The sequence below is a fragment of the Hippocampus guttulatus genome, chromosome 14, assembly GCF_054856545.1.
Source record: "Hippocampus guttulatus isolate MCC_2025c chromosome 14, RoL_Hgut_1.0, whole genome shotgun sequence".
NCBI lineage: Eukaryota > Metazoa > Chordata > Actinopteri > Syngnathiformes > Syngnathidae > Hippocampus > Hippocampus guttulatus.
Window position 1 is genome coordinate 17627799 of NC_141274.1, and position 24352 is coordinate 17652150.

The 24352-nt window shown below is 42.8% G+C and overlaps 1 protein-coding gene across 2 annotated transcripts in view; it reads right to left on the reverse strand.

Annotated features, from left to right (window-relative positions):
• LOC147195560 (glycogen debranching enzyme-like) overlaps nt 1-20255 on the reverse strand; it is an 85136-nt gene extending 64881 nt beyond the window's left edge. For both annotated transcript variants that reach the window (XM_086128442.1, XM_086128443.1), the window contains exons 1-6: nt 20157-20255; nt 17071-17192; nt 15537-15747; nt 12112-12281; nt 2808-3011; nt 1454-1635 (exon numbers count right to left, since the gene is read on the reverse strand). In XM_086128442.1, the coding sequence (XP_085984568.1) occupies nt 1454-1635; nt 2808-3011; nt 12112-12281; nt 15537-15747; nt 17071-17158 (855 nt within the window). In that variant the 5' untranslated portion in view covers nt 17159-17192; nt 20157-20255. The remainder of the gene's footprint in view (nt 1-1453; nt 1636-2807; nt 3012-12111; nt 12282-15536; nt 15748-17070; nt 17193-20156) is intronic.
• Nucleotides 20256-24352: the final 4097 nt, after the last annotated feature.

The window sequence follows — 24352 nt, forward strand, 5'->3', positions numbered from 1 at the left end:
CAATTCCTTCCCACACCTCCCGCAAGCCACCCTTCTCCCTCCACGACCCCCCTCCTCCCCAATTGCTCTTCGTCCTCCCCCGATTCCCCCTCCACGCGTCACACCCGCTTCATCCCTTCTCCCTCCTCCCCTCTCCTCCTCATTCTCTCTTTCCACTCTTTCACACCCTCTCACGTGTCTGGCATAGTTTGCTTTTGTCACCCACCTTTCACACCCTCCACACTGTCTCTTCTCTCCCTTCTCCTCACACCCTCCACACTGTCTCTTCTCTCCCTTCTCCTCATACGCTCCTCCTGTACAACTCCTTTCGTGACTTATCTTATTCCCTTTCGACCCAAACATCCTCCCACATTTCCCACACTCAAACTTCACCTGTTCATCATTCCTGCGGTGCATCCGCTTTTCGTGCATGGTTAGACCAGCTCTACTCCTGCACACTTTTCCGCACCCCTCGTACCTACATACCAACCCATCATTCACCCTCCTAGCATTCCTCTCCAGTATTTCCTCGTTCCTTCCCACCTCATATCTGTGACCCTTCTGATTTTCCCATTTATACAGGTGATCCATACGCTCACTCACTCTCCGCTTCCATCCTTCTCTGTCACTCGTTAATCTCTCCACCTCCGTCCAGTCCATTCCTGCGTTCCTCATTACTCTCTTCCAGTACAACACTGTCTTCCTTTTGCATCCCATCATCTTCCCTCTTCCTTCCAGTTCCTCCCACCACCCTAATACCATCGCTTTTGTTAGTCTTTCATTTCCCATACGCATCACATGTGCGATTCTTTGCAACACTCGCCTCTCGATTTTTCACTCAATAGATTTTACACCCAGCATTTCCCTCAAGCACCTTATCAGCGTGATTGGGGTGTAATGTCTTTAAGTGATGCCTTAATTTATTTGGCTTCATGCTGTCCGCTACCAAAATTTTTAAACACAGTAAGCACATCGATCTTTACTCGTCTGCCACCGCAGTCACATTGAAGCCAAGCGCTACATATGCCTCGTCATATTTCCTCCCTGAGAATGCTCCGTGCGCAAACGCTGCCAATGAGAGCGCCACTGCTCCCTAACGTAGTGGAGGTGCAACTGCACGTTATTTTAGGACAGTAAAAAAATTAAAAAAAGCATGTTCCCCAAGGTCAAACCCGCCCCCCTTGACGCAAACCCCCCCCCCCCCCAGCGCGCCCCACTATTTGAGAAACACTGCTCTAAACAATTCTGTTTCAGAGGTCAGCAGAAAACTCCTCTGACTTCATGATTTTTGTGCTCCGACATGTGCGGTCAACTATGGACCTTATATAGATAGGTGCACCCAATCAACGGAATTCACCAGAGGTGAATGCAAATTTAGCTGTCGAAAGAGGGATAACCACTGAAGTGCCAATATGTTTCCTCTTAAGTTTGACAACAATCTAAAACAAAGTGTTAAAAGCAATAATGCACTTACATTCAGTTGATTTTTATTGGTGATATTCGCAGAAAGGCCATTGTCCTTGTACCGTCCGTCTACGATTCTAGTGGTTAAATGCCAGAGAGCTCTGTCCAAGACCCAGGCTGGACGTAGATGAGGAGAGTTCACCAGGTTGTAACCACATTCTGGATGCTCTCGGATCCACTTGCTATTAGCGGCTGAAAATAGAAAAATAAACTGTGACCTAAATCATCATCAATTGGCTCGCGCAGTGGAACACTTCCTTCACACAGAGACATAGGGCCCTATTTTTGTTCCCAGCGCAAGTCTGTTCATAGAATGTAGATATAGAGGGCGGAGTTAGATAAGGGGGGTGTTGTTATTCTTGATAAAAGGTGGGCTTGTGAATCTTTTGTCCTTAAGAGCTATTTAAATACACTTGAGATATACAGGGTAATTGAAAAGTAATTTGTAATTTATTTCTGAACTATCACTAATGTCAAGAAATGGGCGCCAACATTTGCCATCAGCTTCTCAAGCCGATTAGGAACCGCATTAACAGATTTCACGAAGAAGTCTTATGGAATGAAAGACAAAATATTTCGTCCTTCAAGTTTTTCCAAAGTTGTCAATTTGGTAAGTAGACTTGCTCCTTGAACCAACCCCCGAAGTGAAAAGTTGCAGGGTGTAAAGTCAGGACTTTTGGCAGGCCAAACATGTCGACCATGATGACCTGGCCATTCCCCAGGGAAGTGAGCATTCTGCCATTCACAAACACCAAGAGCAAAACGTGGAGGAGCACCATCTTGCATGAAAATCAAATCCTCTTTGTTAAATGAATTATTCCTGCGTGATTTTAAAGTTTTCGATCACTTTGGCCATTTGGCAATGATTGGAATGAAATGTATTCCTAAAATTGCATGTTATATCTTTTATATAACGCTTTTTGTGACAAATCTTATTTCCATGACCACAATCAATAAACAATCTGAATATTTAGAGATGGTTAATTATTCTGGAAGAAAGCAAATTTACAAAGAGCGATACAAGTTGATCTTGAATTCATCTGTCAGAAAAATTCCTTCAATGGGAGGCTTTAAAAAAAATGCTGTTCTGCTCCAGTATGCCTTTCCTGTGTTTTTCAAATGGTTTGCATCATATTTAACCCAATGTATTCAAAAAGTCTCTCGGCTGTAGATTTTGACAAAGATATGCCCACCTTCTTTAGACTACTATGGACTTTTCTACCCATCAATTGATAATTGATTCATTTTACAATAAAACCCTTGTGATTGTGTATTGAGACAAAATCACAAAAACTATGGCAGAGTCTAAATACTTCCGGACCAAACCGTATATAACACACATTAACACATATTTAGTTACCTACCAGTGTGGTTGTACACCACATCAGTTATACACAGTATGTTCCAATCTTTCTTCAACTTCTCCACCAATGCCCCCACATCTGTCCAGCTATAGTTTTGGCCATCAGGGCTGAACTCAGGGCTAAAGGTAAGCTGGTCTGCCAAGGAGTAACATGACCTGGATTCTCCTAGCGTCTGCATAGGCGTGAAATGGATCATGTTGTACCCTAGAAAATAAAATAAACATATACATCGCTCACATATCACATTGTATAGCTTGACTGCCACACTTCCGGAAAACAAAACAGCAACACATCAAAAGCAGGGGTGAAAATGAATCAATTTTCCAGGTAACAAGCAACAGTCACTGCTCTACATAAACAATGGAAAAGTGAGGCCAGTTCCTTTTTTTGCTGTAAACTGAACAAATTTAGGTTTGACATTAAATAATGAGCATGACACAAGAGATCAACAAGTCAATCTTTGATTTCAGTAGAGATGGTGTCGAGCCCTGGGACTGAATTTTTAAAACTGCAGCACCAATAACAGCTAACCTTAACATTAATGTTAACGTTAATGTTATTTTACACATTTTACCCTTAATTTCATTAGTTCAACTAACAAAAAAAAAAAGTACAATTTTTAACGAACAAAAAAATTATCGGTATGTTTGTCTAAGATGCATGTTCACGAATGGAGGGGAGCCATCGCGCCCCACTTCAGCATTGTGCAGGAAAGGCACTTGTGACTCCTTCCTGTGCCAGTGTAGTGCTATGTGATCATATTATATGATACGAAACATTATATTTTAAAAAGTCCATTGCCTGAATTGGTCAGTCATTCACAAGCAAAGATGGGGCGAAGTTCACCTCTTTGTGAACAACTGCATGAGAAAACAGTCAAACAGTTAAAGGGCAATGTTCCTCAACGTACAATTGCAAGGAATTTAGGGATTTCATCTTCTGCAGTCCATAATATCATCAAAATGTTCACAGAATCTGAAGAAATTACTGCAAGCTGTACTGTAAGCAGCAATGCCGAACACCAGCACCAACACCGAATGCCTGGGACCTTCTGTGTCCTCAGGTGCCACTGCATAAAACACTAACATCAAGGACATCACCACATAGGCTCATGAACACTTCAGAAAAACAATGTCAGTCAATACAGTTTGACGCTACATCCGTAAGTGCAACTTAAAGCTGTACTGTACAAAGCAAAAGCCATTTATCATTTCTCTGGGCCCAAGATTATAGACTGATATAAAGTGCAAAAGTGTGGAGTCCATGTTTCAAATTGGTTTTGGAAATTGTGAACGTTGTGTCCTCTGGGTCAAAGAGGAAAAGAACCATCCGGACTGTTGTGGAGGGCAACGTGATGTGGTTGTATGGGGCTGTGTTCATTCAAATGGCATGGGTAACTTACACATCTGTGAAGGCACCATTAATGTGGAATGTTACACACAGTTGTGGAAAAACATCTGCTGCCACGTCTTTTTCATGGACCGCTTATTTCACCAACACACCAAACCAGATTCTGTACATGTTACAACAGTATGGCTTTGTAGTAAGACAGTGTGGGTACTCGATTGGCCTGCCTGCAGTCCAGACCTGTCTTCAGTGTAATTGGGTTTGTATAAAAGCGTATTGGAATATCTCTGATGAACGGGACATTTGGTTGCTTTCTGCGCATGTTCTGTCAGCAAGCAATCTCGGTCTTTTGAGTACAGAAACTACTTGTACATGTACGGCATCTGACGCACAATGCACTGGAAATATACAAGTATAGGTAAACAAACATGTTGAAACTCAGACCCAAACAGAAGTGCACTTTTTGAGTGAACAAGAAACCAACTACTTTATTAGTGTGGTGGAAAACAGGAATGTAATGTCTTTTATTGGTGGTTGAAGGTAAGAAGCAGAAATGACATCTATTGTCTTACACGTGTCAGATAGACGTGTTTAGATAGATATTCCAATGGGATTGGGATACAGTATTCCAATTGGATGGAAAAGAAATGAATGGAAAGGTGGATATTATTATCGCTGTATTATTATTATTATTATTATTATTATTATCCAGTGATGACAACCATAAGTGAATGAGGTCATCCTCATTCACTTATGGTTGTGCTTGAATTCACACTTCATAGTGTGAATTCAAGCAGAAAGTTAATTGTAAAACTCTCTTCATCTTTATGAAACCGCCAGGAACTTCACATGCATTCAAGATTAATTGACAGACTATTATTAATACAGGGTCAGGCAAAGTGATCTGACACATTTATATGTTTTGTTTCGTTTGTTTATGGAACATAAAACATACACAGTAATAATTTGACAGAAAGTAAGGTAAGTAAAATAGTAAAAAGGAAAGAGAAATCAGTCATCATTCAACACAATTATTATGTTCAAGGGAGTAGGAAGAAGTAAAAAACGTATCTAGTCCTACCCCGTGTTATGTGTTTATATCTAAATAGATCATTTTTATATCAATCAGAAAAGAAAGAAAGTAAGAAGAAAGAAGTCTCCATTAAGGCTCATGCTTTACCCTTAACCGTGATATTTTTACAACTTTTGGTTTGTATCGGGATTTTATACATACACACCCTGGCACTCTTGTGTCAATTTTCTCTTGTATTCATAATGGATATTGCAGTACCGTTCTCTATTTATCAACTTAGTTCTGATTTATTATTATATTTAATTAATGTTTAGAATTTATCACCTTAACTCTGATTGATGTAGGTTGTTTGTACTATTTTTTTGAATTTGTTTTTGAACTCAGAAAGCGATTTACTCATTTTCAGGTCCTTTTCAACACTTCTTTGCTTGATGTTCGTTCTTGTTTTGAGTTTTTTGAATAAGATGGTACCTCTTAAATCATAGCAGCTTTCTCGAATTTCGAAAAACTTCAGAATGTTTTGACAGAGCAGGTTATTGCGTGATTTTTACATTAATTTGGCGATTTTAAAGTCAACCAGGTCATAAAATTTCCATCCATCCATCCATCTTCTACCGCTTATCTGGGGCCGGGTCGCGGGGGCAACAGCTTTAGGGAAGCCCAGACTTCCCTCTCCCTAGCTACTTCTTCCAGCTCTCCCCAGGGGATCCCGAGGCGTTCCCAGGCCAGCTGGGTGACATAGTCTCTCCAGCGTGTCCTGGGTCTTCCTCGGGGTCTCCTCCCGGTGGGACACCTCACCAGGGAGGCGTTCAGGAGGCATCCGAATCAGATGCCCAAGTCACCTCATCTGGCTCCTCTCGATGTGGAGGAGAAGCGGCTCGACTCTGAGCTCCTCCCGGATGACCGAGCTTCTCACCTTATCTTGAAGGGAGAAAACTCATTTCGGCCACTTGTATCCGGGATCTTGTTCTTTCGGTCACGACCCATAGCTCGTGACCATAGATGAGGGTTGGAACGTAGATCAACCGGTAAATTGAGAGCTTCGCCCTTTGGCTCAGCTCCTTCTTCACCACGACAGACCGATACAACGTCCGCATCACAGCAGACGCTGCACCGATTCGCCTGTCAATCTCTCGCTCCCTCCTGCCCTCGCTCGTGAACAAGACCGCAAGATACTTAATACTACACTTGGGGCAAGATCTCCCCCCCGACCCGGAGGGGACACTCCACCCTTTTCCGACTGAGGACCATGGTTTCAGATTTGGAGGTGTTGATTTTCATCCCAATCGCTTCACACTTGGCTGCGAAACGCTCCAGTGAGAGTTGGAGAGCCCTGTTTGATGGAGCCAACAGCACCACATCTTCTGCAAAAAGCAGGGATGCAATACTGAGGCCACCAAAACGGACCCCCTCAACGCTTCGGCTGCGCCTAGAAATTCTGTCCATAAAGGTTATGAACAGAATCGGCGACAAAGGGCAGCCTTGCCGGAGTCCTACCCTCACTGGAAACGATTCCGACTTACTGCCGGCAATGCGAACGAAACTCTGACATCGGTGGTATAGTATAGGAAGCACCCCCCACAGAACTCCCCAAAGGTCACGGTCAAACGCCTTCTCCAAGTCCACAAAACACATGTAGACTGGTTGGGCGAATTCCCACATACCCTCGAGAACCCTGCTAAGGGTGTAGAGCTGGGTCCACTGTTCCACGGCCGGGACGAAAACCACACTGCTCCTCCTCAATCTGAGGCTCGACTTCCTGACGGACCCTCCTCTCCAGCACCCCCGAATAGATCTTACCAGGGAGGCTGAGGAGTGTGATCCCTCTGTAGTTGGAACACACCCTCCGGTCCCCCTTTTTAAAAAGAGGGACCACCACCCGGTCTGCCAATCCAGAGGCACTCTCCCCGTTGACCACGCGATGTTGCAGAGGTGTGTCAACCAGGACAGCCCCACAACATCCAGAGCCTTGAGGAACTCCGGGCGGATCTCATCCACCCCTGGGGCCTTGCCACCGAGGAGCTTTTTAACCACATCGGTGACTTCAACCACAGAGATAGGGGAGCCCACCTCAGGGTCCTCAGACTCTGCTTCCTCCAAGGAAGACGTGTTGGTGGAGTTGAGGAGGTCTTCGAAGTACTCTGCCCACCGGTTCACGACGTCCCGAGTCGAAGTCAGCAGCGCCCCATCCCCACTGTACACAGTGTTAGTGGTGCACTGCTTCCCCCTCCTGAGACGTCGGATGGTGGACCAGAATTTCCTCGAAGCCGTCCGGAAGTCGGCTTCCATGGCCTCACCGAACTCTTCCCACGCTCAGGTTTTTGCCTCAGCGACCACCGAAGCTGCGTTCCGCTTGGCCAGTCGATACCCGTCAGCTGCCTCTGGGCTCCCACAGGCCATAAAGGCTCAATAGGACTCCTTCTTCAGCTTGACGGCATCCCTCACTGCTGGTGTTCACCAGCGAGTACGGGGGTTGCCGCCACGACAGGCACCAACCACCTTACGGCCACAACTCAGATTGGCCACCTCAACAATAGAGGCACGGATCATGGTCCACTCGGACTCAATATCCCCCACCTCCCCCGGAACATGGGAAAAGCTCTGTCGGAGGTGGGAGTTGAAACTCCTTCTGACAGGGGATTCTGCCAGCCGCTCCCAACAAACCCTCACAATACATTTGGGTCTGCCAGGACAGACCGGCATCTTCCCCCACCATTGGAGCCTACTCACCACCAGGTGTTGATCAGTTGACAGCTTCGCCCCTCTCTTCACCCGAGTGTCCAAAACATGCGGCCGCAAATCCGATGATACAACCACAAAGTCGATCATTGAACTACGGCCCAGGGTGTCCTGGTGCCAAGTGCATATATGGACACCCTTATGTTTGAACAAGGTGTTGTTATGGACAGTCCGTGACGAGCACAGAAGTCCAAGAACAAAACACTGCTCGAGTGCTGATCGGGGGGGCCGTTCCTCCCAATCACGCCCCTCCAGGTCTCACTGTCATTGCCCACGTGAGCATTGAAGTCCCCCAGTAGAACAAGGGAGTCCCCAGCAGGAGTACTCTCCAGCACACCCTCCAAGGACTCCAAAAAGGGTGGGTATGCTGAGCTGCTGTTTGGTGCATATGCACAAACAACAGTCAGGACCCATCCCCCCACCTGAAGGCGGAGGGAGGCAACCCTCTCGTCTACCGGTGTGAACCCCAATGTACAGGCACTGAGCCGGGGGGCAATGAGCATGCCCACACCTGCTCTGCGCCTCTCACCGTGAGCAACTCCAGAGTGGAAGAGAGTCCAACCCCTCTCGAGAGAACTGGTACCAGAACCCAGGCTGTGTGTGGAGACAAGTCCGACTATATCCAGTCGGAACTTCTCTGCCTCACACACCAGCTCGGGCTCCTTCCCTGCCAGAGAGGTGACATTCCATGTCCCAAGAGCTAGCTTCTGCAGCCGAGGATCGGACCGCCAGGGTTCCCGCCTTTGGCTGCCGCCCAGCTCGCATTGCACCTGACTCCTTTGACCCCTCCCACGGTTGGTGAGACCATGAGAAGGGGGACCCATGTTGCCTTTTCGGGCTGAGCCCGGCCGGGCCCATGGGTGTAGGTCCGGCCACCAGGCGCTCGCCATCGAGCCCCACCTCTAGGCCTGGCTCCAGAGGAGGGGCCCCGGTGACCCGCGTCCGGGCAAGGGAAACTGAGTGCCATTGATTTTATTTATCATAAGGGGCTTGTGAGCCGTGCTTTGTCTGGTCCCTCACCTAGGACCTGTTTGCCATGGGTGACCCTGCCAGGGGCATAAAGCCCCAGACAACTTAGCTCCTAGGATCATTGGGACACACAAACCCCTCCATCACGGTAAGGTGACGGCTCACGGAGGGGTCATAAAATTTCATTGTATTTAATTTGATAAATATTGGATTTGTGGGTTCCGTATATTTTGATCTATTAATAATTCAAATTGCTTTTTTTTGTAGTTTTAGAATAGGGAGTGTGTTTGTTTTACAGGCATTTCCCCATATTTCCACACAGTAGGTCATATATGGTAATAATAATGAAGAGTATAATGTGTGCAAAGATCTCTTATTTAGCACTTCCTTGGTTTTGTAGAGGATCTCTATGGTTTTGGCTATTTTTCTTTTTACGTTATCGATATGTGGCTTCCAACATAGTTTTGAGTCTATTACTAATCCGAGAAACTTGGTTTCATACGCTCTTTCTATCTCAATTGAGTTTACCATAATTTTAGCTTGGTGTTTGATTGGTCTTGTGCCAAAAACAATTACCTTAGATTTTTTCAACTTAAGTGACAATTTATTTCTGTCGAACCAGGTTTTTAATTTGTTTAATTCATTTTCTACAGTTGTCAGGAGCTGTTTCAGATTTATTCCAGAACAGTAGAAAGTTGTATCATAAGCAAATAGGACACATTTAAATTGTTCTGAGACTTTGCAGATATCATTTATATATAAGATGGATAGTTTTGGACCAAGCACTGACCCCTGAGGAACTCCATGAGTGATTTTCAGTTGATTCGTTTTTATATTGTTGAGCTGCACATACTGATATCTGTTTTCTAAATAACTTTTTATCCATTTATAAGCTACACCTCTAATGCCATATATTTCTAGTTTTTTCAATAATATACTGTTATCTATTGTGTCAAAAGCTTTTTTTAGATCTAGGAAAACCCCAACAGTAAATTCTTTGTTGTCTATATTAGTGGCTATTGCTTCCACAAACTCCATAACTGCCATTGAGGTGGTCCGTTTTTCCCTGAAGCCATATTGATTCTCACTTAACAGCGCATGTTTTTGTATAAAGCTATCAAGTCTGCTAGAGAATAGTTTTTCTAATATTTTTGAGAATTGTGGGAGTAGTGATATTGGTCTATAATTTGTAAACAAATGTCTTTCTCCACTTTTATAAATTGGAATAACTTCAGCAATTTTCATTTTTGATGGAAAGATACCAGCTTTGAATAACAGGTTGCATATGTGCGTGAAAGGTCGCACTACAAATTCTATAATCTGTTTTATTATTGTCATATCAATATTAAAGCAATCAATTGACTTTTTATTTTTAAACGTTCTTACAATATTTGATACTTCTTGTTTTCCAGCAGTAAGGAACATCGTGGAGGAGTTTTTTTCTACGTATCTATCTATTTCAAAGTTTGTTGAATCAGGAATTTGTTTTGCTAGGTTACTGCCGATGTTGACAAAATACTCATTAAATTCAGTTGCTATTTCTGCAGTTTTTTCCAGAATAGTATTTTTGCCTTTGATAAAATACTCTGGATAATCCATTTTTTTAGGACTATTTCTGATTACTTGATTAAGTATTTTCCATATTTCTTGTGTGTTACTTTTATTCTGCTCTAATAGCACATGATAATGGTCTCTCTTACTGGTTCTTATAATATTTACTAGTTTATTTTTATAGCTCTTATATATTTTTGTCTGCCTCTTCAGTTCTCATTTTTATAAACAATTTATATAAATTGTTTTTCTTTTTACATGCGTTTTCTATGCCTTTAGTTACCCATGGCTTACTTGGGTCTTTATACTTTTTGGAGACTTTAGTTAATGGAAAATGTTTATCAAATAGGGAGATTATGGTAGACTGAAATACATCAAACGTTGTATTTGGGTCTTCGTTTGAGTAGACCTCGATCCAGTTTTGTTTTTCTAGGTCTTGCTTAAAAGCATCCATGGAGCGTTGGGTTCTTAGTCTTATTTCTGATATGTGAGTTGTTGACTTTGTTTTTCTATCAAAATAATTATGAAAAACTGCAAAGACAGGTAGATGGTCACTTATATCAAAGAAGTCCACTTTTCATTTTATGATCAATCTTATTTATAAATATGTTATCTATTAATGTGGCCGTGTCAACTGTTATTCATCTAGCTTTCAGGATTACTGGGAAAAGGCTGTTGCTGTACATAGTATTTATAAAGTCAGTTGTTTTTTTGTGTCCATTTGGGTTTCATAAGTCAATGTTAAAGTCACCACACATTATTCGTGTTTTCTTATGTTAAATAAAAGGGAAATAAAGCAAAGAAACAAAAAAAGTTTTTATTTTCAAAAAGTACATGTCTTTTTTTTCATATAATGCCATTTTGCTTTGTTTCTTTATAATGCCATTGTTTTTCGTTTCTTTTTCAGTTGCTGCCATGAATTGGACTGGTGAGCATTACACTTTCATTGTGGAAACGTTTATCAAAACAAACGAATCTGTAACTGCAACACAACGAGCGTTTCATTTGCACTTCAATTTTGGTAGACATGATCCCATACCAGCTCAAAACACGATCTTGGGTTACCAACTTCAGAGCTACTGGTCTCTGCATTGAAACGAAAATCAACCGGCCGACCTTGCACCGCCGAAACTCCACTTAATTTTTAAAACATAATGAAAAAGAATGGCATTATATGTACTTTTCAAAAATAAAGACACTTTTTTGGTTTCTTTATTTTATTTAACCGACAAATGTGTCAGATCATTTTGCCTGGCCCTGTAGTATGGGACCTTCGTCTGTTAGCTTTTTTCTCATGCTGCTTTTGGTCTGGACTCCACCAAGGCTCCTCTATGTCACCCATTCTGTTCGGAACCTTTACGGACAGAATTTGTAGGCACAGCCAAGGCAATCAGCGGGTCCAGTTTGGTGGGCTCAGTATTGTGTCTCTGCTCTTAGCAGATGATATGGTTTACATTTTGCACCACGGCGATCTCCAACTCTCACTGGAGCACTTCGCACCCTAGTGTGAAGCGGTTGGAATCAAAATCGGCACTTCCAAATCAGTCGGAAAAGGGTGGAGTGCTCTTTCTACGTTGGGGATGAGATCCTGCCCCAAGTGGAGGAGTTCAAGTATCATACTGTAATGGGTAAAATGTTCTGCTTAAAAAGACATCACACACATACCTGACTCCTTTGCAACTTGCAATCGGGCTGGCCAGTCATCTAGGTGACCCAAACACTTGGATAAATAGGTCTGAATGCTGATGCAGTCTAATGGGAGGACGCGGTTCTCTGATCCAACACGAAGAATTGGGTTGACAACAAAGTAGCCTCCTCCAGATTTCTCTGCATCTCTGTGGGGGGGGAGGGTATTTTTCTTTTAGAGTGTAACCTCCATAAATTCTTAAAACATCAAGAGGTAACTGGCACAAATTGATGCCAGTAAAGCTTCATATTTACGATTCATTGCTTCAGCGCTTCAGTGGTATGAGAGGAAAAAATATGTGATGTACAAAAAAAACATTCCATTTTGTGAAGAAGCACACTATTCATTGACTTGTGGGAAAGAAGAAACAAGAATAGATAATGAGCAGCAGCTTGCATACGCTGTAGTCACCACCAATTTATAAAATGTAGACAATATATTTTTTTGATGACAGCAGAGATTTTCTTTTGTCCCAGTATGTTCGCATCATTGCTGAACACATTGTGTAACCCAGTGAAATCTGTACCCCTGTCAGACAAACATGAATGTTCATTTCATAAAATCTGTTTGACTTAGTCTGCACTATTCATAAAATCAAACTAACCAACAAATGTCAATGAATGGTCATTTCCCCTGACCCAGCTACTATTTGAGTTCTAAAAAAATGTCGGGCTTGCATTTAAAAATTGTCCAAGATCTCCATCCATCCATTTTCTGATCGGCTTTATCCTTACAAGGGTCGCAGGGGTGCTGGAGCCTATCGGAGCCGTCTTTGGGCAGTAGGGGGGGACACCCTGAACCAGTTGCCAGCCAATCGCAGGGCACACAGAGACGAACAACCATACGCACTCACACTCACACCTAGGGACAGTGTAGAGTGTTCAATCGGCCTGCCATCCATGTTTTTGGAACGTGGGAGGAAACCGGAGTACCCGGAGAAACCCACGCAGGCCCGGGGAGAACATGCAAACTCCACACAGGGAGCTGGAATTGAACTCCCAGAAATACCTCTACACTGTGAAGTTGACGTGCTAACCACTGGACTACCGGGCCGCCCTCATATATACATATACATTATATACTGTATATATATGTGTATATATATATATACAGAGAGAGAGAGAGAGAGAGAGAGGGAGAGGAGATGTATGAGCAACCTGGTAAGTAAGTTAGTAAGTTAGTTAGTAAGTTAGTGTTCCATTAAATTGCCACGCATGTTTTTGGAATTTCGGAGGAGAAAACACACTGAAAGAAAACCAATTACTGTATTTGTTATATTGTCGCAGTTTTATCTGCTTATAAATGACGGCCATTTAATTGCTTTGGGGGGAGAAATGCAAAATTCAAGTTTTTTTAATTAATTGGAAGATGACTCGGTAGCCCGGAGAAAATCCACGCAGGCCTGGAGAGAACATGCAAACTCTACACAGCAGGGATGAGAGTGGCTAGTGATGAAAAAAGCGGAAGGGGGCGTGGCCGGGACGGGGGCGGGGCCACTTACAAAAGTGGCACTAAACATGCTGAAGATGAAGTGTATTCAATTTACACACTATTTGAAACTTTAACAGAAAAAAATCCCAAGATTGTGCACTAATCTTTCAAGTGAAAATTTCTGCAATTTTGCTGATGCATTCCTGGTGAGCACCAACATGTAACTTCAAATTTGCTGCTCAAAATCAAAACTAAAAAAGGAAACACATTCCCTGCCATATTTAAGATTTGTTCATTACTTGTATTCATAAAGTGTTGTGTAAATGTGATAAAAAGCTGTTGATTCTTACCTCATACAGTGATAGTGAAGTCCCACACTGTTTACTATATATGAGTTATGAATGTATTTTATTATATAAAGTGGATGTCTATTTACAGTATATACAATATACATTTTCATGAGGTAGAATACTTTATTTTCTCTTCATTTTAAGCTTTTTAGCAAGCGCTAAAAGCTTATTGGTCCTCTCCGTCTTTTTCCACTCTCTTTTTAGCCAACTCCTCTTGGTTTTACACATGCTCCAGGCTGTCGAAAAGCGCTTGAGATTGAGTCGTTACTTTTCAGTAGAAATGTCTGTTTTCGGTGTTTCACCGAGCTTGCGTGACTCTGTAAAGCTTTCCATCCTCTCGATCCGTATAGAATGACATCGTCACACACTGTACACAGAGCTTTACCGGCGACATCGAGCTTTTTCACGAAACCCGACACAAGCACAATGGTTCCGCTTTACTGTTTCCTACTGGGGACACCGTCAGCTTTCTATCCAACCAGTCCCATCGAAACGTGTTTTTCAGATCCGCATCTGTCTGACGCACTTTAGCTTCGTCGCGAGTCTCGATAACATTCGGCATTCGCGAGAAAGGGGTTTAGGAGTGCGAACACGGATTGGTTGCGATTTGCGTTTGCCAATATGGCGACCAATCACAACAAGTAAGACATTGGTTTTAGCCCACATAGGAAGTAACGACAAACTAACGCTTCGCGATAAAAAAACGGGATTCAAAATGGATGCTTACAAATGTTACTTGTAAACATTACGAGCCCCGAATCTGCCGAAGACAAGTCCGGACCCCCCCCCCCCCCCCCCCCCCACCCCCTGATTTTTTTTACGGATTTGGAACAATATAAAATAGGTACATTTTGACTGGAAAAAAAGCGGAATTCCGCCAAAAAGCGGAAAAATCTCATCCCTGACACAGAACCCAACACGCCAACCACAGGACCACCAGACCGCCTGTGCAAGATCTCACAATTTTTAATTGGCATGTATTAGCATAGCGGCTGGGAATTGGGGATCACACCCCGCAGTGTGAACGTAGCCTTCGACCCCGTCTATCAGACCACAACGTTTAGCTGCCAGGATGAAAATTAAATGAACAAGTAATATTCTTCACTTTGCCCTTCAGTATATTACGTGGACTGCTTTGATTTCCATGGAGGACTTCGAAATCAGCGGTAAATGTTGCGATTGCGGAATTGTGGAGTGATGGGCGCGACTAATTAGGGCGGCAATCTACTGTATATGCAATTAATTACACGCCGTACCACCAAAAGACTCATTGTTATCTCATCATTCTTCAGCAGACTGCCCCAGGTTTCAAATTTTCGCACTCTCACACACACACACACACACACACACACACACACACACACACACACACACACACACACACACACACACACACACACTTTTAATAACAAAATTAAGGTCAAATATGGTCAACTATTTATATGGGTCACTCGGCGGATCCAATGGAATAAGGATTTTTCCATGCCTAATCAATCATCAATCATTTGCCCCAAATTATTGGCTAAAAGTTGATCAGGATGGTAAACAACTGATACTGCAATTTAGTCATGAATAAAATGCATCATTTGTATTCTGAGAGTTAATTTACAGTGGAATCTTACCCAAATCCAAAGCAGTACTGATAAGAACCGGCCACCTTGATATCCAGAAGGCAAAACTTATCAGAGTCATCCTCACGTCCTGTTGGGTTGTTCCAGGTTAAAACACGGAAAGTGTTTCGTTCAAACCGCTGTCCTTCAGGCGGGTAGTTGGTTTGCACTGTAACTCTCCTGCCCTGAAGACTTGGACCCAGACGGAACTGGAGCTCAAAACCTGAGGAAGTAAAAATATATTAACTCTCTGAAAGGATAGGAACGTAAATCGACTGGTAAATCGATAGCTTTGCCCTCTGGCTCAGGTCCCTTTTGACCATGACTGACCGATAATATCCGCAATATTGCCACCGCTGCACCAATCCACCTGCAGATCTCCGGCTCCATGGTCTCCTTACTTGTGAACTAAAGCCGAATATACTTTAACTCCACCACTTGGGGCAGATCTCAAGCCCGACATGGATAAGGCACTCAAGTCTTTTCTGACTGAGAACCACAATCTCAGATTTGGAGGCGCCGATTCTCACCCCACCCGCTTCACACACGGCTGTGAACCGATCCATGATTTCATGATTTCAATATCAATCAAAATTATGTGACTTTGTTTTTTCTATAATCGCCTAGCCCATCGACATGTACACTTCAAATCACGGATGAGGACGTGTTACGTTCACAGAATACATGACAAACTACACGTACATATGCAAATAACAATCTCACATCTCACAAGCGTTTTGCTAGGGAGAGAAAACTTGTAGTGGACAAAAAGACTGAAAAAAACATACACAGCTTAGTTGGCCAGATTTGGAAGAATTCTGATTCTGATCTGCAGATACACGATTCCAAGCGGGGGGGGGGGGGGGGGGGGGGGGTTGTTTTGTTTTGTTTTTGTTTTGTGAGGCTGCCATGATGCACGCCACTAAAGAGCAAAAAAAAAAATCTGAACTACAGTAATCCCTCGTTTATCGCGGTTAATGGGGACCAAAACCACCCGCGATAAATGAAAATCCAATTAACAGGTTAAATTTTTTTTTTTTTTTATGTCCGCAAAAAGTCTGCAAACAGTCCAGGAGAAGCTGCAAAACAACAGCGAGTCACATAGAGCAACATATACAGTACTGTACTCCATGTATATGGAAAAAATATATATATATATATATATATATTTTTTTTTAATGAATATGTTTGAAAAAATCCGCGAAGCACCGAATCCACGATAAACGAACTGCGAAATAGCGAGGGATCACTGTTTATCACTTGAACCAGTGTAAATCCAAGATCTAACCATAGTCACAATGTCATTAGGTACATTTGGTGAGGTCTAGATTGCATGAAAATATATTTTTTTCTTGCTATTAACAATTTTTAATATTCAAAAGTTCATAGGGTTGCTGATCTTATGTTTGTTATAGAAAAAAACTGTTGCAATGTTGTGAGGCTTTTAGTGTGTGATTTATCTCTTTTTTTTAAAGCAATGCCGTTTTAATGCCAATAACTGGAATATGAATAGATAATTTGAATTTTAAATGACAGCAAAGTTTACCTTGATCAAGTCTGAATAGGGTCCTCTCTAAATTTTCTTTGTCATTGAGTATCAGCACTCTGATCTGCTTCAAGTCTTGGGGCAGCATTTTGCGTAATTTGATTGTGCAGAATCCTGGTCACCTGTAAAAAGGACATTTTACATATTTATCATATATATCCATCCATTTCCGATCCGCTTTACCCTCACAAGGGCCGCAGGGGGTGCTGGAGCCTATCTAACCCAGCCGTCTTCGGGCAGTAGAATGGGGACACCCTGAACCGTTTGACAGCCAATCGCAGGGCACGCAGAGACGAACAACCATCCGTGCTCACACTCATATCTATCTAGGGACAATTTTGAGTGTTCAATCAGACTGCCACGCATGTTTTTGGAATGTGGGAGGAAAGCGGAGTACCCAGAGAAAACCCACACAGGGAGAACATGCAAACTCCACACAGGGAGGCCGGAGCTGGAATTGAACCTCTGCACTGTGAGGTCGACGCGCAAACCACTGGACCGCCCTATCATATATATATTCATTCATTCATTTTCCCAACCGCTTTATCCTCACAATGGGTGCTGGAGCCCATCCCAGCTGTCTTCGGGCAGTAGGCAGGGGACACCCTGAATCGGTTGCCAGCCAATCGCAGGGCACACAGAGACGAACAACCATCCACGCCCACACTCACACCTAGGGACAGTGTAGAGTGTTCAATCGGCCTGCCATCCATGTTTTTGGAACGTGGGAGGAAACCGGAGTACCCGGAGAAACCCACGCAGGCCCGGGGAGAACATGCAAACTCCACACAGGGAGCTGGAATTGAACTCCCAGAAATACCTCTGCATTGTGAAGTTGACGTGCTAACCACTGGACTACCGGGCCGCCCTCATATATACATATACATTATATACTGTATATATATGTATATATATATATATACAGAGAGAGAGAGAGAGAGAGAGAGAGAGAGGAGATGTATGAGCAACCTGGTACCAAGTAGCCCGCGGACCAGAACCAGGCAGCGAACCGGTAGTTGGGGACCACTGATATAGGATATATGACATGCTCTATTTTGTTCCACTGCAATCATTTAATTGGACTGATAAAACACTCACGCCAATGTGATTTGACGATCAAACAGATGTTGTCGCCTCTTATTTGAATTGAAATTGACTTATTTGATTAGTTTCTTACCTATTTATTTAAATGTATCTGTGTCACACTATCAATGAACCCCATTCTCCTGCCCCCCCACAAATTAAATTCATAATTTCAGATGGAAATGAGTTGGCTCTGGTTAAGGCAGTGCTTCTCAAATAGTGGGGCGCGCTCCGTCGAGTGCGCAGGGAGCATTTGCTGGGTGGTGTAGTGGTTTTGTTTGCACTGAGCATGCGCGCTTTGCACACAGCACAGAGTATGAGTATAAAGTGTAGACACGAAGTGTAGCAGACCCTCAAGTGACCCCAATGAAAAAATATTTAACAGGGATGAGAAGACAGGCAGAAAGAGACGGTGATAAAGAGACAAAAGAAAGGCTCCCGAAAGCTAAGACGAGGAAATATGACGAAGCGTATGTAGCGCTTGGCTTCACTGTAACTACGGTGGGAGACGAGGAAAGACTGGTGTGCTTCCTGTGTCGAAAAATGTTGGCAGCGGACAGCATGAAGCCAAATAAATTAAGGCGTCACTCAAAAACATTACACCCCAATCACGCTGATAAGCTGCTTGAGTTTCTACAGCGAAAATGTGCCGAATATTGCCAACAATCATCCCACTTTGTGACTGCTACTTCAGTAAACTAAAATACAGGTTCCGGCTACACATTGAGCAGGAGCTGAGAGTTGCTGTGTCCTGCTTCAAACGTTCGCTTCGAAAAGCTGTGCATTGCAAAACGTGCTAATTGTAGCCATTAATCCAGACATCATCTTTGATTTAAAAAATCAGCACAAATTATTTTATATATTTTTTGTTTTGCAGGTTAGTTTTTTTAAATATTGTGCTCCTGAGTTAATGTTGGTGATCAGTTTGAATGCATTATTATTTATTGATTTTATTTTTCAGTATCATATGGTTTGACATGGTCAGTCAAAAAATGTTTAATTCAGGATTTAATTTTATTTTTGAATTTCAGATGCACTTCAAATCTTTTCTGTTGCAGTTAATAAAGCTATTCCTTGTTGTAAGTTGGTCCATATTTTTTTTTTATTCGCTTATACGTTAATAAGGATACAGTGCTATTCAGAGGTGTACTTATAATAATTTTATAGACAAATGATACTATTTATGGTCGCGCGGGTGGGGGTGTTTTCTTCTTCATGGGGGCATGACAGAAAATAATTGAGAAGCACTGCGTTAAGGCAACAAGAAATAACATCGGATAAAGCGGTCAAGAGTCATTGGAGCCACCAGAAACCTCAAACTTGATTCTGCGTCGTGCTTTCCCCTGGACAAGGTCAGGAATCTTGCCGATAATGTCAACGTGTATTTATAAAACTCTTGTCACTGATGAGCTTTCTCGACAACCTTAGCTCATGTCAACCCTGAACGGAACACACACTCGTACAGGTTATAGATACATAACACAACAGCACGTGCAAATGTAGCTTCAAATAGCACGAAGTCCAAATTCCTTCGCAAATAGCAGCAGTCTATATTATCTTCACCAGCGTCTAATACGTTGAGCAAACAAAAAAAACATGGCCCATATTGAGTTTTTTTGTTTGATTTTGAACCGTTGAACTTCTTCGCATGCATAAATGTTTCGACCAATTGTAAAAAAAAAAAAAAGCAGTTGCAATATAGTATATTATAATTTATTCCTAACGCATGTGCACATGAATGTGCATATCAAATGACAATAGGCCCTTCAAACGTTTGTGATGCAGTATTGCAATGAATGACGGAGAATCTTCGAGTAAAGTGAAAAACGTATGTTGGGTTATTTCAACATCCGAAACGTTGCCTTTTGAACAAGAAATGTCTGCAATTTCGGTGGGTTGATTCTCTCCTCTGTTGTGATCATCCACTATGGCGACGACGACAGACCAGGGCTACAATACATGACATTATAATAATGTTGACATATTGATCTTAAACAACTGACCCCGAAACGCCTTCGTCGTATTCCCCGTCCTCGGAAGTAGCAGTCTTATTTGCTAAGGGACGAGTGTTTGACTGCAACATTTGAGACTGGAGGCGTGGCACAGAAAACCAGGCTTTCGAGATTACCGTATTAACCGAATATGTTGCAACAGAATTACAGTATTTGGGAACAGCGTTGATTTTATTTTCTAATTTAAATTTGGTTGACGAGAATAAGAATAATTTGACTGTACCTCAATACTTATCAATAATGCTCCAAAATTTAAATTATGTTTGGGTCCTTACTGTTTGTCAATATTTGAACTCCTTGATGTTAAGTGCATTTAGACATGTTTTAATGCATTAATGTTACAGACAAAATTAAATGCAAATTTGATTTCGGAAGTCGCTGATGTAGCGGTACTCAATGACGTTATGAATGTGGGCGTGAATGGTTGTTCGTCGCTGTGTGTGCCCCGCGAATGACTGGCGACCAGTTCAGGGTGTAGTCTGCCTTCCGCATCTACTGGGATAGGCTCCAGCCCCCCCCCCCCCTCCACGTGACCCTGTACAGGATAAATGGTATTGAAAATGGATAGATGTTTCCACCCTCCTTCCCTCTCTCTCTCACGATACACATATACAGGGGTAAACATAGCGGTGCGCAGGTACTTGTGCGCTGGAAAAAAATTAAATTGGGAACTAGCATGCTCAGAACATTTTTGTAGTAAGCATTGTGGGGGGGGGGGGGGGGGGGGGGGGGTCCGTCATTTCTCAATACACGATCTGTGACCTCTGCAGCAAACGCGCAGGATGTCGGCCATTTTTTTTGTCGTTAACTACGGTAATCACACCAGGACAAAATACCTGCGCAAACAGCAGTGCAGATTCGGGAAAAATAATAAAACCGTGCAAAAATAGATTCTTAAAGGGTGCCCTTTTGTCTAGTATTTTTCTTATCTTTTAAATGAAGTTCAAGTATATATGCTCGCAAAGAATTAGACTTTGAATAAGGAAAGAATACCTAACTCTACCGATATTACTAAAAGTAGAGAATCAAATTTTAAGATGTTAAATTATTTATAGCCTTGTAATCCGAGGGTTAATTTAGAGCAGACTTTTATTTATGTATGTATTTAATTTTGTAACTCTGACAGAGACTTTGGAACATTTATTTTTGACTGTATACACACTAAAGTGTTTTGGGAGAAGGATCATGTGTCACCCCAACTCGAGTACAGAGACTTTAAATATGGAACGGTAAAACAAAATAGGAAACAGGAAAAACAGGAACTGTTGTACAACACTTTGAAAATACCTGTATTTTTGAAAAAAATTATTCATTTTTTCCCCCCCCAATGTGGCGCCCGGATAGGCAGCCATCGGCAAGTGCTCTTCAAGAGCCTTGCGTTTTTTGTTGTTTTTTGTTGTTTTTGTCTTGTTTTGTCACATGGTGTTGTTGTTACATCGTGTGGACCTGATGTGGACTGTTTTCAGCATTTTTGGCCATGGCATTCGTCAAAGAAGAAGAATCTGTGCTTGGTGGTTGCCCCTTCTCGGCAGCACATGTGTACCAGCACTGATTTCTTGATTGGGAGGAATGTCTGCGCCATTTGACTGTCATTGCTGGACATCCCCGGGGTGCTTGTGTCTTGCGCCTGAAGTAGGCAGCATTTTCACAGCCCCTTTTTGTTCAGCGAAAAGGTCGATGCTGATGGAGTCTGCGGCTGGATGGATGCATGGATTGAGGAGCCGACGATGAGAAGAAAGGAGCGTCAGCGCAGAGCGCCGATGCGTATGTGGAACTGGGAGTCGCGGCTTGGAATTGAAGCGGACTTACATGGGACAGGAGAAGAGAGCCAATCTCTCTTTTTTGTTAATGGATGCTACAGCTTCTTGTTGCTTTCAAGCTTAGCTTGTAACAGACGTGTGCACATTGCAGCATGACGTCTTTGATCCACTGGTGAAAAGGACACTTTAATTCGCTCCTCTTTCATCTATAACTGCTTCAGACAACAAAGTATGCAGGAAAGTGGTTAAGAGTGCACGATTGTCTGTGTCTCATGTGTTGTTTTGTATTGTTTTGTCATTTTTTTGGTTCACTTTTCTTTTCATAGCGGCGCGGACACCCGCAGCGGCTCCTCTTGTTTTATGTTGAGAGGGAAGAAATTTCATCTGTGCTGTACAGGTATGTTACACATACAGTACATTTGACAATAAAGTTTATCCAATCCAATCCAATCATAGATGCAGATTGATAAATTGTCGCCTACTGTTTTTTCCATTTACCTGAGAGAAATTGAGTATTTTCTGACATTTCAGAGACTTAAAACAAAACTGTTAGGGAGGGGCCAGCCAGGCAGCCTCCTCAGCCAGGGTGCTCTGCACCTCACACCTGAGACTCGTCAGCTCATCACCCACCTGTTGCCTATCTGCTCGTTTGGACTGGTACAAATTGACTCACCGACCATTCCCCAGTGCAAGTTCGTGCCGTCACCACGCCAGTGGACTCTGTTGCCGTCTCCTGCAGCTTCTTGTTCCTTGTGTGGACATTTCCTTGTGGACTCCTCGTGCTTCTCCCTGAGTGACTTTGTGAAGACTCGTAAATAAACTACGCCAAGTGTTGGCTTCCACGAGACCTGCCTGTTGTCGTGCTATTGGGGTCACATACAAACCCTAACAAAAACAGGCCATTAATTATAATATGTCATGGTATAACTGTTTTATTTTTTGAATAGACCTCTACTTTTTGTTTTTTTAGAATCCACAGTTCGGTGCATGTTGCTTGTGTGCTCAATTTGTAATTATCATGTTTTATGGGAAAAATGATTGGAAGCTGGTTTTGATGAATAAAGATCTATCCTTGTAAGAATTTTGTGAGACAAAATTTAGAGCAAATTAATTCTTTTTACAGGGTCATACTTTTGCCCCCCAGGCCAGGGGTGTCAAATTCCTTTTTCTCGCGGGCCACTTTGGAGTTCTAACAGTGAAACTACAAAAATGTTTCAGCATCTCATCGCATTATTACCTTGACACAACAAATGAATTATTGTTCAAGTGAGTATAAAAAATATTGCAAAATCTAAACATTATTTATTGCACATGACAATTTGACATGTCGGTACAGATTTTAGCATGGATCATGCAAATTGACAAACACCATGTGACAGGCCATATCTTGTGTTTGACACCGTGTTTTAGAGAGTTAACCCGATTGACTTCAAACTTGTACCATCTCAAAATGTGAGACAAAAGAGAGAGACATTTCATGATGTTTAAAATTCAAATTCATTTAAATCTATTTTTGTCATCATAAACTGCTGCCATAACAATGCTCCATTTACAAAGACGAATGATAGTGTTTTTGAGGGTCTAAACCCTTACAAACCTGCCCGAAACCAATTGACAAAGGGAATTAACATCGCAAAGAGAAGCTATAGAGAGAGGCTGAAAAAATAGTTTTCTGCTAACGACTCTGCATCTGTGTGGAATGGCCTGAAAGCAGTCACAAACTATAGGACACCATCCACCCAAGCAGTGAACAATAAGGGTCTGGCTGATCAACTAAACATGTTTTCTGCCGATTTGAAAAGGACACCCCCATTTCCAACATACACCAACCTCAACCAGAAACTACTCTATCTACGTCCCCACCCTCATTCTCTCCCCTACAGATCCACGAACAGGAAGTGAGACGGCTCTTCAAGCAGCAGAAGATCAAGAAAGCTGCGGGGCCCGACAAAGTGTCCCCCTCCTGCCTGAAAGTCTGCGCTGACCAGCTGGCTCCGGTCTTCACACAAATCTTCAACAGATCCCTGGAGCTGTTTGAGGTCCCATCCTGCTTCAAACAGTCTACCCTCATCCTAGTTCCCAAGAAACCAGCAACATCGGAACTGAACGACGACAGGCCTGTCGCTCTGACGTCTGTGGTCATGAAGTCCTTTGAACGCCTTGTGCTGAACCACCGAAAAAACATCACCGTACCCCTGCTGGACCCTGTGCAGTTTGCCTACTGGGTAAACAGGTCTGTGGAGGATGCAGTCAACATCAGGCTGCACTACATCCTCGAGCACCTCGACAAGGATCCTGTTTGTGGACTTCAGCTCTGCGTTCAACACCATCATCCCAACTCCTCAGCCTCAAACTTCTCCAGCTCTTGTGTCCCCTACGATCTGCCAGGGGATCCTCAGCTTCCTGACGGGATGGACACAACAGGTG